The 20,568-nt window shown below is 39.7% G+C and overlaps 2 protein-coding genes across 3 annotated transcripts in view; both read right to left on the bottom strand.

The window, feature by feature from the left end:
• The window catches only part of LOC134820255 (cystinosin homolog), a 96,045-nt gene that overhangs the window by 49,308 nt on the left and 26,169 nt on the right, over positions 1 to 20,568 (bottom strand). The window lies entirely within an intron of this gene.
• LOC134820254 (nascent polypeptide-associated complex subunit alpha, muscle-specific form-like) overlaps positions 1 to 20,568 on the bottom strand; it is a 69,515-nt gene that overhangs the window by 33,352 nt on the left and 15,595 nt on the right. For both annotated transcript variants that reach the window (XM_063830484.1, XM_063830485.1), the window contains exons 10-11: positions 2,061 to 2,146; positions 1,776 to 1,854 (exon numbers count right to left, since the gene is read on the bottom strand). In XM_063830484.1, coding sequence (XP_063686554.1) covers positions 1,776 to 1,854; positions 2,061 to 2,146 — 165 coding nt within the window. The remainder of the gene's footprint in view (positions 1 to 1,775; positions 1,855 to 2,060; positions 2,147 to 20,568) is intronic.

Raw genomic sequence — 20,568 nt, forward strand, 5'->3', positions numbered from 1 at the left:
AGTAGCCGGTTAGTAGCCACTTGGTGGTTACTAGCCGGTTAGTAGCCGGTTAGTAGCCGGCTAGTGACCGCTTTTCAAGTGCCGGCTAGTAGCCGGTTTAGAACCGGCTACTAATAGGTCTGCTTTAGAACTCGGCTAATAGCCGGCTAGTGACCGCTTAGTAGCCGGTTAGTAGCCACTTTGTGGTCACTAGCCGGCTAGTAGCCGGTTAGTAGCCGGCTAGTGACCACTTTTCAAGTGCCGGTTAGTAGCCGGTTGTTAATGTGAAGTTGAGGAGCTGTTATTACAAAAGTGGCTACTAGCCGGCTAGTAGCCGGCTAGTAGCCGGTGTTCATATGGTACTGTGCAGGGACGTTGCATAGACGTTGCATAGACGTTGCATAGACTGACCGTGCAGGGAGTGTGTATAGAGTGTTCATTGTGCAGGGACGTTGCATAGACGTTGCATAGACGGTTCTTTTGTTGTTGCACGGACGTTGCATAGACGTTGCATAGACTGTCCGGAGCTAAACGACCAACTTCCCAGCAAAACAAATTTGATGATTTTTAACACTAAGCAATAGTATAACATGACTTGTCCACCCTACGAATCTGGAAAATACCCCAAGAATTACGGTGACTGTTAAAAATATCGGACAAAGAAATCAACTGCAACAGAAGTATATTCAGATCAATTACATAACTATATCTTCACATTAATTATGTACATGGTAGCATATTCAGATTAATTGCATAATTATTGGTGAACATAGTACAGATCAATTATTCAATGATCAAAATGATAATTTAAGCAAAACGAATCTCTAAATATACATAAAGCAACAGTTGGTAGCACAATGATTGTCAGTAACATTGGGGACAGTTTGCACAGCTAGTGGAAATATAATTATAGGCGGGAACAGCTACATTTGTAATCGAATCTGCGACGAGAACGTAACCAGGATTTGACCAATTTCTGCAAAAAACGTTAATTTTTGGCGGAATGGTTCAATCTTTTGCGCAGAATTGGTTTAATCTTTATAACGTTTCGTTACAGCAAGGAGTAGTGAATTAATCACACTGTTAATTCATTGGTAATTTTATTGGTTTGAATAATATATATCAGGCAAAACACGACGTTATTTTAGGACGTATTGATTAAATGAGCAACATCTACAGCCGCTAAACAATTAATGGACGATGAAAGGCGATTAAAGTGTTTTCAGATCAAATAGACAGCTGACACGACTGTGAACACTCTTCCTTTTTCTAACTGTACGTCATTTAATGTAACAAGAGGTAGTACCATAACAAATATCCTCCTCTAAAAAACACTTCATATTAACTTGGTAGCTTGCGATTGGACATAAAGCAAAGTGTGATCAGAGCTTGCGATTGCGCGGCTCAATTAGCTTTTTCAGCACTGCACGATTGCGCGGCTCAGGTAGCTTTTTCAGCACTGCATTTTGGGGGCAGTAGCGACTGAAACCTGATGATAATAAAGTCGCCTCGAAGCTGTTCTACTGGAAGGATGGTAACCAGGATCACTGACGACAGACCCTTTCTGAGAACAAAAGGGATATAGTTTCATGTTTACTAAGAGGGCTCGCTTGTTTTGTGGATAGAGCTCCGGATTATTCTCATCGTTTAAAATTGTACCCACTATTGTAACTCATTGCAGTTTACCTCTTCTAACATAATTAGACACACAAAATAACACATGGATAGAAATAACCCAGGGGAACTAAGAGCCTGACGGCTGACACCTTATCCTGACACCTTATCATAGTACTCACCATGGTTGGAGTTGCAGGGGAGACCACAACCTTTTTGGCGCTGCCTGCAGTGATTGTTGTCGACTTCGGTGGAGGAGGGCTGAGAGAAGAGATGAACGTTATTTTACTTCTTGTCAGAAACGTGCTAATTTCAAGTTAAAGTCTAAAAAAATCGGTTGCTGTCGGATGAAATAATATCAAATAACTCATAATAAAAATTCTTCAACCGCCTTAGAGTTCAGACTTCTGGTTTGTGATTTGTATGCATTTTCCACCAAATTACGTATTTTAAGCCAGGTAACTCACGTATTTCTCCTCATAGGGGGAGGAGGAGGGGGTGGCGGTGGCGGGGTCGTCTTCTTTTCTCCTTCTTTTCCTTTATCTTCTTCTTTCTGCAATAATAATTTTGAGACTAAGTTACTACAATCGCGATCAAATATCATCGGGACGATTATATCAATATTTCTACACATGTTTGGTGTTGCTCTTGCTTTAAATTGTCGATAAATAACTTTTATCTTTGTATTTGACCCTGGTCATTAGGAAAGTTTGCACGAGATGGACCACATTTTCCCATTTTAACTTTAGAAGATTGTCACAGGAAGAACTTTTAAGATAGGCATATGATATTTCACATATCTATAGTTCAACTAATTTTGTTTCGATTAATAAAAGTTTTGAAGCATTTAGTCGAGGGCAAATTGAGGCTAACGAGTCATTTACATTTTGTCTCCTAACAACAGCTTCCAAGCATGCTATAAAAGTTTAAACATGTTTAATCGATTCATCAGATCTCACTCTTTCAGAATCCAGAGAGAAGAGGGAAATTTGTTCACTAATTGAGGGAAAAATGAGGCTAACAAGTTATTACTAATTTTTGAATTATTTTTGAATAATAGCGTCTATCAAAGTATCCTCTGACCTAAAGTAGATGAGATTGATGCTCTAGATCGAAGGCTTGCCCAACCGACCCATTGTTTTCTTCTAATGGAGGGTAAAGTGAGGCTAACAGATTATTTATAATTTTGAAATTATATTTGAATAATAACGTCTATCAAAGTATCCTCTGACCTAAAATAGATGAGATTGATGCTCTAGGTTGAAGGCTGGCCCAGCCGACCCCTTTTTTCTTTCCAATGGAGGGGGAAATGAGGCTAACAAGGCATTACTAAGTTGTGAATTATGTTTGAACAATAACGTCTATCAAGGTATCCTCTGACCTAAAATACATGATATGGATGCTCTAGGTTGAAAGCTGGCCCAGCCGTCCCCTTTTTTTCTTCTAATTGAGGGGGAAATGAGGCTAACAGATCTTTTCTCATTTTTTAATTATGTTTGAACAATAACGTCCTTTAAACTATCCTTTGCCCTGGTATACATGAGATGGATGCTCTAGGTCGAAGGCTGGCCCAGCCATTTCCTTCTAATGGAGGGTAAAATGAGGCTAACAGATCTTTTCTGATTTTTGAATTAAGTTTGAACAATAACGTCCTTTAAACTATCCTTTGCCCTGGTATACATTATATGGATACTTTAGGTCGATGGTAGACTCCACCTACCCTTTCTGTCTTTTGATGGAGGGTAAAATAAGGCTAACTATCAAGGTTTAGTTCATTTCTTGTTCTACTGCTTCTTCGGACTAGCCCTTCAATTTCAAATTGTTTCTGCCTAACCTTTATTCATTTGAGAGGTAAGATTGAGGCTAACTCCTGCTTATTATAATATTTTATAAGCGATAGTTTTAATGCTGAATGCTTTTATTTTCTTTCTATAATTACACTTTTGACCTATATGACAGCCACTTATTATTTTCAAATTCTTACATTACAAAACTAATTGCACTGCTTTCTAAGAGCCCTGTCACCAGCTGTACTACCATTAAGAGGTATTGAATTGAATATTGGTATAAATCAACAACTTGACTTAGGTTTATTATTTGTTAGTGCATAAATCAGATTGATTTTATATTCAGACAAAAATTTATTATTATAATTTGTTTAAAAATTTTCCTTGCGTTTGAGATGTGTCAAGCGAAATAAAACCTTCCCTTGTAAAACTTTCTCAAACAGTTCCATTTTTATTATACTTTATAGTTTAGAGCCTAATTTGGCATGATATCAGATTTCACCCTCTCAAAAGGTAGTTAGCCTCATTTTCACCTCGAATATTTGAAGCTATAATCCCAAGGAATTTAATGAGCAACATAGATATCAAGTAACTTGTGAGTTGTTAACCTGTTACCGTACATTAAAGTTAAAATGCGGTCAAATTCTTTATTAGCCTCATTTAGGCCTCCTACAAGTAGACTCGGCGATTTCTAAAATGTTGAGCTTGAAGAGGATGAATCAATTTTTATTGTTGACATATTAGATAGTCACGATATCGAACCTACTCGAAAATATACACAACAGTATACTTGTTAGCCTCATTTCACCCTCTCAAAAGGTAGTTAGCCTCATTTTCACCTCGAATATTTGAAGCTATAATCCCAAGGAATTTAATGTGCAACATAGATATCAAGTAACTTGTGAGTTGTTAACCTGTTACCGTACATTAAAGTTAAAATGCGGTCAAATTCTTTATTAGCCTCATTTTGGCCTCCTACAAGTAGACTCGGCGATTTCTGAAATGTTGAGCTTGAAGAGGATGAATACATTTTTATTGTTGAAATATTAGATAGTCACAATACCGAACCTGCTCAAAAATATACACAAAAGTATACTTGTTAGCCTCATTTCACCCTCTCAAAAGGTAGTTAGCCTCATTTTCACCTCGAATATTTGAAGCTTAGATATCGATAAAGTCTCAATAACCTTCGGGCTTCAATAACAAGTTTATTAATGGGTCTATAGCATGTTTCCGTACATTAAAGTTAAAATGCGGTCAAATTCTTTATTAGCCTCATTTTAGCCTCCTACAAGTAGACTCGGCGATTTCTGAAATGTTGAGCTTGAAGAGGATGAATACATTTTTATTGTTGAAATATTAGATAGTCACAATACCGAACCTGCTCAAAAATATACACAAAAGTATACTTGTTAGCCTCATTTCACCCTCTCAAAAGGTGGTTAGCCTCATTTTCACCTCGAATAATTAAAGCTTAGATCTCGATCAAGTATAATCACTATGAATTATACTTGCAACTTGGATATCATGGACGTAACACGAGAATGTTCTTTTTTGAAAATAATGAGTAAATTCGTTAGCCTCAATTGTCCCTCGTAGTTCAATCACTCCTACTGAGTCTTGTGAGTGAGCTAGGAGGTCGCCGGACATCTCATTTTTAAGCCGTATTGATTTTCTATACGCATACAAAAAATTGAATGCGTAACTAAAACAGAAATGAAATTACGGATGTTTTAAATTTTTTTTCAAAAACGAACTTTTAGGGGTGTTTCTAATGACCAGGGTCATTTGTACCACAAGACCATACAAATATTTGACCAGTATTTTAATTTATGTAGAACAAGGGTTTTCGTTATTATACTCCCAGGGAGGGGGTCCCAACTTTTCGAACGGAGATGTGTTCACTCGCAGATAATAAAAATTAATAACGCCATTTCCTGCCCGAACCTCTGCCTAATTGCACTAATTCTTTAATGTCTAAACTGAAAAATATACCGTCCATGATCTGGCTATAATTTTAATCGGGTGAGCTGATGATAAAATAAGTTACAGCTACTTTAGAAAATTAATAACGTAATTTCCTGCCGGAGAGTCTGCCTAACCTTTCTTTAATGTTATTGTGATCTAAAGCCAATGTGTATTGCGTGCGGCAGCCTCACTTTTTTGTCACTGGACAAATTTCATAGCTTTGTTTTACCACATTTCAGAGATTGGCCACTCAGCAGCTGAATCAGCTCACTATAACTACGTGCGTGATTTTGGTTGATCACTGTCACGTAATTTTGGTGGATCACTAACACGTGATTTTGGTTGATCACTATCACGTGTCATTAAAGATATGTCCCACCTCCCGACCGGTATCCATCTCCTCCTTTGAAAAGAACCCCTCTCGTCTTCCCTCCAATGTCACCACCACCACCATAGGCTCCCTTATCAACTTTTGCCTTGACAACTCATACCTTGAATTCAACGGCTCCTTCTACTCCCAAGACGAAGGTGGTACAATGGGATCCCCCCTCATTGTTGAACTAGCTGAAATCCGCCTTGCTGAAATCGAGACCTTAGCTTTATCCTCATGTCCTGACCCTCCGAACACTTACTCCCATTTCGTTGACGACGGCCTTGGATCTTTCAGAGACAGAAACCACGCAGAATCCTTCCTTACATTCCTTAACTCCCTTACTGAAGACCTCAACTTTACCCAAGAACATCCCTCTACAGACGGAACTATACCCTTCCTTGACGTTCTCATCCACCCTGACAAATCCACATCAGTCTACAGAAAACCCACCCACACCAACCTCTACACCAAGTACTCCTCCTGCACCACCAACTCATCTAAGAACGCAGTCATCCGATCACTGACCAGAAGAGCCCACAACATCTGCTCACCCCAACACCTTGACGACGAACTCCAAACAGTACGACACGTTTGCCTCCAGAACGGCTTCCCTCCTCACCGCATCACCACCATCATGGACGAAGTACAACGGAAATTCACCAACCCCTCTCTTCACCAATCCCTAGCCTCATTCAACCGACAGACCCGTGAACATGCCCTTAGTGTTTCTCTTCCTTTCCATCCCTCCCTATCCAAACCCATCTCCAAGATACTCGGACAACACGACATCAAAGTCACCCACTCCTCTGCTACCTCCCTCCGCAACCTCCTCACCAAAACGAAGACCACACCCCCTACTCACCTCACCCCCAACACCATCTACGAAATTTCCTGCTCACAGTGCCCCTCCAAATACGCCGGACAGACCTACAGACCCTTGGTCCACCGCATGAAAGAACACGAACGATGTTACAGACTCAACAACGCCATCGACGAATCCACAGACAGAATCAAATCAGCCCCTGCACATCATGCCCTGACCACCGGCCACACCATCTCCTGGAACAACATCGAAGTCCTCAAATCCCTCACCTCACGCACCCAACTAGACCTCACAGAACACGCAGCTATACAAATACGACAACCAGCTATGAACAGAACAGACCGCGCACCCAAATGTAGTTCCCTCTGGGACCCCATTCTTCCTAAAATTGCCAAATCCTTAAAGTCCAGACCATCTGGCATTTCCTTCTCAACCTCAACAGAAGACTAAATTTTTATTGACATTGTACTGTAATTTTCACTTTCCCACCCACACCTCCCCCACCCTCCATCCCTGACACCACTCAATCACATATAAGCATTGTCCACCACATCACATTCAGCTGACGACGATTAACACATGTTTATTGAAAGCTTCTACAAGTTAAATCATCGTATCTCTTATATGTTTTTAACCCAACTCCACTCAGCGGTATCCATCTGTTTGTCAAAACTACCAAACTTGTCTAAACTGTCATTTACTGAGTTTTGAGGTAAAACCTTCACCAGGTGTGTCCCTACAACTAGATCGTTTATAGTGAGTTCGAGTGACCTGACAGATCACTTGTGAAGTAGGAACATGAACATGTTGACAATCCAGATTCCTGTTACATACAATTCATCGTTCTGTATCTGCCATTCGATATTATTGTTGTTGAACAAGTAGACACAGCTGCTTTGTAGGTAAAGTAAATTTAAATTATGGTTCATTGATTTATAAAAGAGACCAACATTAATGCCATTTAGAGACTATTTAAGTTATTACTCAGTTTTTAATTTTCCAGTGTTATGATAATTCAGTGCGAGCAGACCTGTGTCTCGAACAAAAAATTATCAACCATCTTCTTCGTTGACGATTTGAATTAGTTAAATCGCAAATTTCCCAAGTCATCTCAGCTGCCCTACTTGTGCTATATTATGATAATTTAGATTGCACTGCGGGTGTCAGCTTTTACAAAACAATTCAGATCATTTCAGATTCCTGTTGTAAAATTCACTGTTCTCTCTTTGCTACTCGATAATATTGTTGTTTTTAATTGTAAGCAAGTACCACTTGCTCCATGAGGGCTCTACAAAGGACACAATGGACGAGGTGTCTTTATCAGGAGTAGTCTATTTACGGAGTTATATCAAACGTGTTGTTCGGGCACAGTGTCCGCAGTGTACTATTACTCTATTAGTATTTGAGCAGTTTATTGTAGTTTGTTTGAGCGTTATTGTCTTTAGACGGATGATTGTTGTGAAGTATTTCAAGCAGAAATCTAAAATAAACTATAAACGATGGACAAGTGCAGTTAAATTAATTTGTCCAATGTAATATCTGGTATTTATTCTATTGATTTTATCCTTAGAATGAGAATTGAAAAGAAGCACAGTGCTATATTCGCTGTGGTGTTTTTGTTGCTTGGTACTTACCCTTGTAATGCAGGTTCGTTAAATAACGTTAAATGTAGAACAATACAAAAGGTACCTTTTCAATCCTTTTATTAACGGCCTTATTCAGAAATTTAGACTCTCTTGCAAGTTTTATCAAACTCATACCTGACAGCTGCCACGTTTCATAACTCAAACTGTAAAATTTACCAGAAATTTCCAAAAGAAACTTAACCAGTAATTTCAACAGGATCACTGCCGATCTGGCCTGACGACTTTAAGTTCTGTAGCTCTGGACCGTGTTCCTCAACCCAATACGAGTGTCTCCACATATACGAGCCGGACGATCTGGATGACGGTTGGGGGGATAACTACTATTGCTGGAGGAGTGACCGTGTGGATCCTAAACTGTACTGGACTTATAATGGTGGATTTATTAGATTCATTTCTATGGGATTAACCAGCACTTTGTTAACTCAGATAACCATATAAACACATATATTATAACCATATAATCTCACGATGTAGTGAAATTAACACTGTTTCCAACTCTATCTTATACAGTTGATAGAATGATGCATTGTTAACTTTTGCGAGCTCAACAACCAATCAGTAACAGTATTTGTCATAACAAATAACTATCGTTTACAATACTCTCCAATTACAGGCGATCAAAAAGAGAAATGTACAAAAGTAGAAGAAGGAGGAAGAGGCTGGGGTAACACCTACATCTGTGTCCCTAACAACTCTCACTATAACTTCGTGTGGGGCAGGTGGGGTCTTGTTCACGTTGTAGATTCTAAATTCACTTATCTGATCATGCTATTCCATAATATTGTCATTACATATGAGCAAACAACACGTGTTGGTCCAACTGTTGGACTGGATATTGCGCGGCGCTACCGTGCAATTTATCAAATCTCACTATACTTGCATGTTCTGCAGGTCGGGTGAAGTAAGTGGATATAGTTGTAGCAGGTGGAATGAACCAGGTGATAACAAATGGCAAGACAACTATCTGTGTGGTACGGTGTCTACTGGTAAGTCTGGAACTTTATCTACTTATACTTATAGGTGAAGACATATGGAAAAATTTCATAGACCAAGGCTTAAAATAGCTTTCTTGAGATTTGAACCATTGTAGAAGTGGAAAAAAAATTCATCTCTGCTTTCAGCAAAATGCTCTGGTCTATTGTCCAGCTCGAGACTGAGCACATCAGAGCGGTTCCCTGTCTACAAAGGGTCCACACTATCAGTAGAATGTACCACCCCGGGTTATTCTACCTTATCTATCAGCAACAATGTTCTGACTTGTCAAGGAGGAACTACTTTCAGCCCTGCTGCCTCATGTCTTATTGGTGGGTAAAATAAAAGGGGGAAAGAATTAACCAAATGCTGTTGCGATTATCAGTTGATTTTGAGAAGACTTAAATACCAGACACTCTTTCGAAGTTTCTTTTACATAATATTTTGTTTAATGAAATATCAACAACCCCAGATACCTGCAGTGGGTGGCCAGAATCAGTGTCTTTCCTAACACCCGACATCAGCATGTTCCCTGTGAACTACGGGGATACAGTTGAGGTGAAGTGTAAGACAGGGTTCAGGGTGACTTCAGGGGACGCTCAGATCACGTGCAGCAAGGGGAACCAGTTCACTTGGACCAGCCCTCCCGTCTGCACGCTCGGTAAGAAAGCAGGTTAAATTAATTTTAAGGGTTGAATTATGTGAGTTTCATAATTCCCCGCAGAGCAACCATGTGAGCGAGCCATTCTAGTCTCCAAAACCCCGCGCCCCCCCCCCCCCCCCCTTCCACCAGGCTTGCCTACGTTTTATAAGAGCGACCTCCTATTCATTATAAAGTCTAGTTTATTAACTCAGATATCAATGATAATTCCTCAAACTTCAAAACACCTGGCGAGCTCGTCTTACAGTTACTCGCATACGTTCAATACTTCAACACTACTATGTGCTAAATAAATAGAGCTCACTATGTTATCAGGACGAAATGCCTGAAACTGGCTGGAGGGGGCTCGTAGTACCCCCAGCACAATAGCAAACCTGTGTTTCATTTGTTAATGTTCAAATAAATCTTATAGATATGGAATCCTAGATTTGACGTGGTTCCTGGGACTATATTATGAGAATTACTCTTAACTGACAAGAATCACATGAGTTTATTCACAGATGGTTCCATGATTAGTTCTATTATCTTTCACTAAAACTATCAGTATATTTACCGTGTTTTACGTGAACAGTTCACCAATCACCAGGTGTCTGACAAAGTCCCTACAACTAGAATATATTGTGAACTGTCAGATGACTACAGTTCTTTGTAAGAACAAGTTGGAGTCTAGTTGCAAAATTGAATTGTCATCAGTTCATCTTACTATGTTGCAAGGTAGTTCTCTGTGATATAACATGAATAGAAATTGAGATCTTTATAGCTTTATACAGTTCGATGCAAATTTTGATTTTTCAGATCGTTATCATTGTTCAAGATGTCAAATAAAACGACAGATATTAAATTGCAAGGCAATTAATGATAAATTGCAATTTTACGAATTGTTAAGACGTGAAAACTGTAAAGTTGTAAATTAACACATGTGTTCGTGTTTGCAGATTCCATCAGGACACAGTGTCGTGCCACCAGGACAGCCATCATCTTCACCATCATCTCCACCATCATCACACTCAGGATTACATGTCTTCTGGCAGTATTCCTCAACAATGTAGGCAGGGCCGCACCAACTCTTAATGCAGTTTGGGTGGGTATCTTTGCAGCCAGGAGCGGAAGTAGGATCAGGAGTAGGATCAGGAGTAGGACCAGATGTGGGTTGGGCTTTGTCATCGTCAACATCACCAGTACGAGTCAGCCTGGGATAACTGCTGTAGTTCCACAGGTCACAGTTGTGGTGGTTTCGTGCAAACCTCACGTATCCAGCATCTCCCCAATATTCACCCCAAGAGTTCTTTACCAGAACATATTCCTTGGTGTATCCCACTGCAGTGACTGCATGGTTAGGCCATCCTGAGCAGGTGCCGTCTCTGAATGTTCCACTTTGGTAACTTTGGAATCTGTTGGTGACCTCAAAGGCTACAGCAAGAGATCCGTGTGCCAGAGCTTCGATGTTCGACTGCTCACTTCGTCCAACTGGAACATTCCCTGCGATCTTTGCGGCGATCATGGCATCAGGCTTGCTGGAACCCTGACAGTACCAGTCTTGTTGAGTGTATGGGTAATCTGCTGCTTTAGCGAGGCGTCCTCCTGCTTGGGCTGAATATTCGTAGCAATCCTTCATCCAACCTCCCCCACACCCGTCTCTCTGTCCTTCATAGACACAGTCCAGATACTCCTGCTCAGAGAACGTCTTCAGAGTGTTGGTTATTATAGCGTACCTTGTCTCCAGTCCACCAACTCCTCCGAAGGTCCAGCAGGATCCGCAGCCACCTTGGTTCTTTACAGCGGTCACTTTACCTTCTTCAGTCCAGAGTTTTTCTTCTGGTATATCCTTTTCCTCAGAGTTTAGTTGAGGGAGAGGGTTTGGCTCTGCACCAGTAGCGTTAAACCCTAGCCAGGATTGTTTCTCAGATTCAGTCATCGTAGAGAAGAAATTAAGAGCGAATTCGGCCGTTTCTCCTTCAACAGAGTTTTCTTCTGCCACAAACTCCGCACTTTTTCTGAACAGTCGGAATCTCATTCGATCTTCAGCTGCTTGAAAAGACAGTTTCTGCTCGCCTTTAAAGGAATTGTAGAGTTTCAGAGTTTCCACGAGAGATCGCAGAATTGCTTTAAGTGGGGACTCCTTAGCCAGTGTAGCTCCGACAAGGAATAGGACGAAGAGGATCTTCATTTTGTTTGCAATACTCGGACGTTTCTGTTGGTCTGTAATGATATCTCATGATCTAGCTCGACCCTTAAATATGTACCCTGATCCAGCCAGATGGACTACTAATCAAGCAATTCTCACTGAAGAACAAGGGTGTTAGGTCAGTTGACGTCTCCTTAGTTTTATTGCTTAAACCACAATAACGCTGTACTTAACACGTTTCCATCTCATTATGATATGCTAATAGCATGACTATAATATTATGAACTGAGGGTTCGTAAAGTTAAAGTAGTTTTCCCTGCTGTAGTAACCGTGTCTTCGCGGAAAACAGTCTTACAGAAACAGCTGTCACCCACAGCCATGACAATTGGGTTTGTAGCAGCTCTAAATTGATTAAAAGCGGCGGACTCTTTTTGTAGGGTTCTTGGATGGAACACTCTTTCTAGGTACAGCTTAATGCTGACAGTCGCTTACGGAGGGGAGGGTAAAAATGGCCAAAAAACTTGCTGACGTAGTATGTGAAGGCTCCCTAACGTACGTTACGTAACGGTGGCTGAAACGACCATGATTATCAGTTATCATTAACACTGGAACCTTCATGGCACCTGGTGAACAAAGATAAAGTTAGTTCCTTGAGAGTGAAACCAGAACATTAGCTTAAATTAGAACCAGGAACTATTAGACTCTGAGTAACCGCTAGTGCACGGGGCGACATCCGAGACACCTCATTGGCTGCCACCTTTACAAGCTCATCACGTGACTACCGTGTAACTAAGACGACGGTTTGCACGTGGGCGGCCATAGTTGTACGTGTGTGGGATGTTCCAAGAGGCAGGATCTGAGTATGGCTGTTTCCGCACCATTGCTAGAGTGGTTACGTTTTTCTCAGTATGATATTATGATAGTCAAAAGGGCTCTTAGTAAATCTCCCTTATAGCTGAAACGTCGAATCGCAATAGTTCTTCTTGTGATCAGTTTCTGAGTTTCTTAGCATCAACTATTTGAGTAGATAAGACTTAAGAGCGACCATGGTTCGACTAAATTCATAGCATCCTATTGGGTATTAACTTTTATTTCTTAGAATGATATACGCAAAGAAGCGCTGTGCCCTTATAACGATGGTGTTCTTGTTGCTTTGTACTAAGCCATGTCGGGCAGGTTTGTTATTTACTTAATAAATAACAATAATATAAACTATCTTAAATTTGATCCTTCGAACAGCTGTTGAGCAATGAAACGCAAACATAATCTTAACATAATATAAACTAAGATGGTTAAATTGGATGTTGGTGAATGTTGAATGATATTCGATCTGACACTGTGATTCTGGATTTTGATTGGTCGATAATAATTAATTATCATTACTTTATCATAACTAACTATCACACTAATACTTTAAACAGGTTCACTGCCAATCTGGCCAGAAGACTTCCTCTTCAGTAGCCGTGGTGAGCCGGTCCACTACAACTATGTGCAGATCTACGAGAGTGGTCTAGTTGACGGGTGGGATGACAACTACTTCTGCTGGAAGAGTGATCGTATCTCACCTCAACTATACTGGACTAATAATGGTCATTTCCTTGACGCTAAAAATGTTTGAATGCCATAAGCCGGCTGAACTGATACTTACATATCGCGTCCAATAAAAAAGACACAGTTTAGCTATGCAATCCCACCACTTCCATCTCTCCAAGATCAATCAGTTATCAGACGTAATAAAGAAACTGTAAGTAAAATTCATTAATCATTAACAGTAGTTTCCACTCGCAGGGAAGGAGGTATCAGCTGGGAAATGTGTTAAGATAGAAGAGAAGGGGGGTGGTTGGCAGTTCACCTACCTCTGTGTTCCCCCAACGTCTAACTATAGCTTTGTGTGGAACAGGACTGGTCCGGTGGAGGGGTTAGGTTGTGCTAGGTGGAGTGAACCTAATGATCCTAGATGGCAGGATAATTACCTGTGTGGTAGTGTGTCTACTGGTTAGTCCGGGGAGTCCCTCCTTACCTCTTTACCTCCTTACCTCTTCACATCCTTACCTCTTAACCTCTTTACCTCTTTACCTCTTCACCTCTTCACCTCTTAACCTCTTAACCTCTTTACTTCTTCACCTCTTAACTTCTTCACCTCTTAACTTTTTCACCTCTTAAGTCAGTATCCATACGTTGTGTCTAGCTTTTGGACCCCCTCTATTAATTTTTTAGAGCAAGCTTGATATTAACCCTATATCTTGTTGAAGTGGTTATTTCACATTTCTTTGTTTTCAGCAACATGCACTGGTCTACCTGTAAGTTCGGAAATGAGCACATCAGAGCGGTTCCCTGTCTACAAAGGGTCCACACTATCAGTAGAGTGTACCACCCCGGGTTATTCTACCTTATCTATCAGCAACAATGTTCTGACTTGTGGAGGAGGAACCACTTTCAGCCCTACAGCCTCATGCCTTGTTGGTGGGTAAAATAGTCTTATCTCTAATACTTAAACACCTTCAGGCAGCTAAAATTGTTGTTATTTTGACCGAATGGCAAATCGTGGAACTATCAAATACCCTAAAAATTACATCCGTAACAACTTCTTATTCATGCTGACAAAATTGGTAAATATGTGAGAAAACTGTCTCATAAAATTTATTAATCAAAAATGGCTAAACGACAACAAATTGTTCAAATACTCGACTAAAATTAGAATCAAAATCTATATTATATATACACCACTAATCGATCTGCTATTCAATAAACTTAAAACATCCACTAAACAGCAAGTACGTGATTGTGATCGTGTGATGGAATGACATGTACAGTGATAACAGATGATAAGATGTAAGTGATAACATATGATGAGGTAAAAGATACAATACATGTGAGATGGTGTATACACAATGTGAGTGAAATTATAGTGAGTGGTTACTGATTGTGAGCGAGATGTGAAAAAACATTAAAAATCCAAAAAAACACTGGTAAATATTTCAGATATGTGTAGTGGTCTACCATCAGGAATACCCTACAAAACAGCCACGAGGTTTCCTGTAAACCACGGAACTGAAGTAACCATCAGCTGTCACAAAAACTACATTCTATCCGGTTCCAGTGTTATCACGTGTAATACAGGAACAGACTTCAGTTTCATAACAGAGCCAGAATGCTCCGGCTTAGGTGAGAATTACACTACTATACTTGCTGCGCGGCGTAAGCTATCTTACAGTATATTAAGTGTAACACTAAGCTATCTTACAGTATATTATAATGTAACATGGATAGGTAGAACCGTGTGAGCGTTCCTAGGTAACATGGAGCGTCAATGTAAAATCGTTCTAATATGCGTCAACTACCTTTCCCTTACATACCTTACATAACTTTCCCTTACGGCTTCCATACCTTCAACACAATTAAAACCCGACTCATCTGAGTTTGCGATTCCCCTGCGGAGCAACCATTGGGGTGAGCCTACAACTGAGTCGTTACAAATACTTGGTTTTTAACTCAGATATCAGTTAATAATTCCTCGAAAACAATAAGCCCCGGCCCCAAAGACGACTGAAAGCCAAACTGTGTCATGCATGACAGCCAACTACAAGATTAAGTACGAGTTTAGCATGGCCTACATTCTTCAACGGTACAATGCAGCGGTGAAACATACCGACTTCTCCCTGAACGTTACACTTACCATGGTTACAGTGTTTACCATGGTTACCGTGTTTACCATGGTTACCGTGTTTACCATGGTTACTGCAAACGACGAACACTACAAAAACGCGAATAATACCCATGAGAAGAGTCCTACCTCGACACTCCCTCGCTAAACATCACTCATTAAACCTAAAGATTCAAATATTTTATGATTTTGTAGCTGATACAGATGATAATGGGGGCCCTGGAATGCGTGCTGTTATTAAAAGTTTGATATCATTTCCAAATTAGTATTCTTTTTCTTTTGATGAGTCGAATCCAAACTCTTTAAAATCAGATAAATTCTTTGTGAGACTCCAAAACTATGCGTCATGCAGATCAATCGAGACAAATTATTGACGTGATATTAAAACTTCAAATATCTTTTTCGGAGCTCACCTACTGTAATTCTTAATTGGGTGCCCAATCAGCCTAAATCCCAAAACGACAACTGAACCCAGGTCGAAATACAACAACTGTTCAACCCAACATTTTTGTAGATCATATTTTCAGGTTAGAGCCGCATTTGGAAACCTGTTTGACTGTTATTTCTAGTGACGATTGGGTTCTTACAGCCCTTTACTAATAGCATACGTTTGCCAGTACACTAATAGCACACGTTTCAATTCAGCCCTACACTAATAGCATACGTTTGTTTAATTCGCTCTCTTATCTGCTTTCTTATCTCGCCTTGTTTAACGGCGAGATTTGTGCCTCTCACTTTGTACTTGTAGCTTAGCCTTACATCATGGCAGCTGTGGACGACACGGAGATTGACAGTATTATGTTTAAAGCTGAGGATTGGATGGCAAAAGTTATGAATCAGTTCGGTTTTGAAGCACCAGTTGACATGAATTCTGTATTGTGCAAACATTTTTTGCTTAAAAAGTTATTAAATTTGGAGGATAAAGAAAAGTTTGCAGCGTTTCTGTCAGAATCGTTTCATTTCATTTGGTTTGCTTTCAAAATGACAAATTAAAGAGGATGAAAAACGGACTGAGCTCAATCAAGAATCAGTTTAGTGGGAATCAGAAATTGGTTATCAGCGCTCAGTAATCAATAATTGACTGCAAAGAAAAACAGTTGCAGGAAGTGCAGACCATCGGTAGAAAGTCAGTTTAAATCGTACAGCGATGAAGTTCAGGAAAACGTCATGGTTTTTCAACCTGAAAGTTCAGTTAGCCCCGAGACTTTGAATGAAGTCGTCAAGTTTGTGGTGCAAGCAGAAGACCGGAGCAAGAACATTATGATTTTTGGTTTGCCTGAAGATTTCAGTAAAGACATGCACAGAACTGTCGGAGAAATATTTGAGGAGATTGGACTGAAACCAGCAATGGATCTCAGTAGAGTTGGCAAGTCGTAGGAGAAAACTACTCGGCCAGTCAAGGTTACTCTGTCTAGTTCCAGTAGGGCCTATCAAATACTCAGTCAAGCTCAAAAGCTGCGACAATCAGAGAAGTTCAGCTCAGTCTTCATTAGTCCAGACCGCTCTTTGAAGATCGAGTTAAAGGTGCACACCGAGATAGGGCAAAATTTTTAACGAAATTTAGACACCCACCATGCCAGTGAGAGTATCGCCCACTAATTAGTAATTGAATAATAAAGTTAGGGTCGCTCGATACAGTATACCATGGTTTTCTCTACTCTTATTTCACTATTACATTGTTTACATTTGCATTTCCACGTTTACCTCTGTTCACGCAATCATGACACATTCGTTTTACCCGTTAATACTGACCACCACCTTATCGGACCTTATTTGACCGGACATTAAATGAACGGACATAATTATGAACGAACATTAAAATTAACGCTCGAAGGCATTCAAAACCATCAAAAATCCAAATTTGTTCATCTTTTTTTTGGCGGTTTTAAATTTTAGCAGATAATTTGTAAATTAATTTTTCATACAATGAGCAGGAAAGGCAGTCGTTCAGCAGTAAAAGATGTTAAAACATTTGTAGATCAGTGTCTATGATTATGAAAGTTGTTTAAAAACAACAGATACGAAATATGACCAGATTTGATGATCATATCACAGGTCATCTTCTTACCTGGAGACCCCAGGCTATTATGTTCATAAATATAGAGCTCATAGAGCTCATAAACATTCCTGACAGGCTGAGCGCCGCCCATGGTAAGTCATCTTCCTCAAATAAAATGGGTTATCGTGTATCAAATATTCCATGCTTAAAGCATCATATCAGTAATACCTGCTTTTTGAAAACAATTTTTTATTTGACCACCTCGGTCCTGCATTTCAGTGTAAACTTATACAAGATGTGGATGTAATTAATAACTCCGAAGAAGTGAACGAGGAAGCCAAAGGTAAAGAAATTAGTGATCATGCCATAATGTAATACTTAGAATATTTAAATTGTATAATAACTCAATGTCATATTATCCTAAACATGAGTTCGCAGTGGAATAATTTTGGAACAAATCTCAACGGACTTTAACTTGGACGGACCTTAAACGGACGGAATTTATTTGAACGGACATTAAAATGAACGCTAGGACCTCCAGCGTTCAATTAATGTCGGTTCAAATAAGGTCCGATAAGGTACTTAGTTTGTTATTGTTTACACGGGACGGTAGTGTTTGTATGAGGATGGGGACTTGTCCCGTTGTGATACAAAATTTTGTTTGTTGAGTCATTCATTCTGGCCGTTGGAGCATTACATACAAAACTTTAATTTTTGGCGATATTTGTCAGATGAGGTTTAAATTCCGTCGTTAAGTGCTGATCCACACAGTGTGGCATTTTACTATTAAGAGCGCAGTGCCATTGTGAGGGGTTATTACTATTTTTATTATATATTTGTTAAGATTAAAATTGGTCATTAGAACCACACGGGCACCGTCTCGGTTTACAATCAATCACATGATAACTGATGGGGCTGATCGAATTTCACAATCCTTGAATTTCACAATCCACAAACATTAGATAAGCTACTTTTCAAGAAAAATAGTGCTATTTTGCTGAATCTTAAAGTGAGATGGTATCATTTATTTGTACTTAGTATTATAGTGCATGCGGTGCTGGTTTACAAGGGCCAAAAGATGTTGTTATTTGTTCAGATTTCTTGCTTCGAAGATGTTATATTTTATTCAATCATAGAATGCCAGGCTTCATTCGTTTTTAATCTTTTAAAAACTTTCTTTCCGTAACCCACTATCCTAGTCTTTATCTCCACTTCAATAATTCCCTCTCTAACAACCACTATTAAAACAAAGATGTACGGTCCTCTGTTGTTACTAACAACCCTGTTAACAACAACATTTTCCCTTGAGACTACCCTGGTCACTCTGACTACCCCTCATTCTAAACTACTGAGAAATGAAACCAGCACCCTCACTCTCCAGCTCAATGAAGTTGTAAAACAAGATCTCCTCTTCAACTGTACTCCTTCATCACAAGAGCTCCTTGTGATAAATAACGGCCATCAGATAAAGGTTTCATCACGACGTTTTCTCGAACTTTCCGTCAGGGATAATGTGGAAATATGGTCTCTATACGACCTGACCTCTATACGTCTTTTATATATACGTTAACGGGTCAAATTTAGGTATACATTTTTACAATTTGTCCGTTTAATTTTCACAATCGTCAACTACAACTCTACCCCACTTAAGGTAAAGAAAGGGACTAACAACAGGACAGTTAGCATTAAAGCTGGAGGTGAAGTTGGCACGTTGTACATCTCAACTAAGCTGCTGCAACACGACTCACTCAACCTTACCATGCTTACAAAGTATATTCCACCGATTAGAGGTTAGAAGATAGCATCGTTACCATGGTTACTGTGTTTACCATGCTCACAAAGTATATTCCACCAATAAGAGGTTAGAAGATAGCATCGTCCACTGATTGACTGGTGAACAGGCCGTAAAAGCACTTAAAAAGAACAGGTTCCAAGACGTGTTATCTTCTAGATTGGTCTGCTAATCTGAACAACATTCCTCTTCAGAATTGGAGGTGTTTGTGATACACTCTAAGAAGGTAGAAACTGTTATTGAAGTGTTGGGATGGCTCTACGTTGCTTTTTGGTCCATCTCCTATTATCCTCAAATCTACCTGAATTGGTCCCGGAAAAGTGTTGTCGGTAGGATAATTAACGATTAATGGGGGATGGGGGGGGGGGGGAGCAACCGAGGGAAGCATCTTATCTTGTGATATCCGTTGTTCTGCTTGAATTTTCACCCGGGCTAAACATTTTTGTTTTCCCGATATCACACCAGTAGCAAATCATTACAATCCACAACTCTTCTCCTACCAGGACTAAGTTTTGACTTCCTGTTCTACAACGTATTCGGGTTTATGTGCTACTCAGCCTTCAACTTCTCTATGCTGTGGGTAACCCCGGTCAGGAACCAGTACTATGATGCTTTTCCTCATGGTGTCATCAACGTTCAGTTGTCTGACTTCTGTTTTTCCTTCCATGCGCTTTTCATATGCGGTGAGTGTCAGAGCTCTTTTATTTTCTTTATTCACACAATCAGTTGTACTATTAACGATTGTTCTAGGAGATTTATTTTCTTCAAAGAAAAATGATTCTAGAAATCTGAAATTCTAAAAATATAATTGTATTTGTGGAACTGCTAATGAACCAAAAACATCTAAATAATGGTAATACCATCAGCGTTCACGATAATACAGTGTGTATGTTACAAGAAAGGTGGACACAGGCCTAGCCCGCTGTGTTTAATAATCTTGTCAGGTAACAAACAACTCAACAATCCTAATTGAAAATAAAATGCAGCTATTTCTTAATAACAAAACTTGATGCTATCAATGTTAGTGATTAACGGGTCCGGGACTCGTCGGTGTAAAAAATGAGGGTTAGGGTGGGAAATAATTATCATATCCTAACCTTAACGCTCATGCCAAAGAGTCCAGACCCAGAATTAACAACTGCTACCCCTTTCTCCACAGCGGTTG

This window comes from Bolinopsis microptera, chromosome 8 (assembly GCF_026151205.1).
Source record: "Bolinopsis microptera isolate Bmic1 chromosome 8, MBARI_Bmic_1.0, whole genome shotgun sequence".
Lineage (NCBI taxonomy): Eukaryota > Metazoa > Ctenophora > Tentaculata > Lobata > Bolinopsidae > Bolinopsis > Bolinopsis microptera.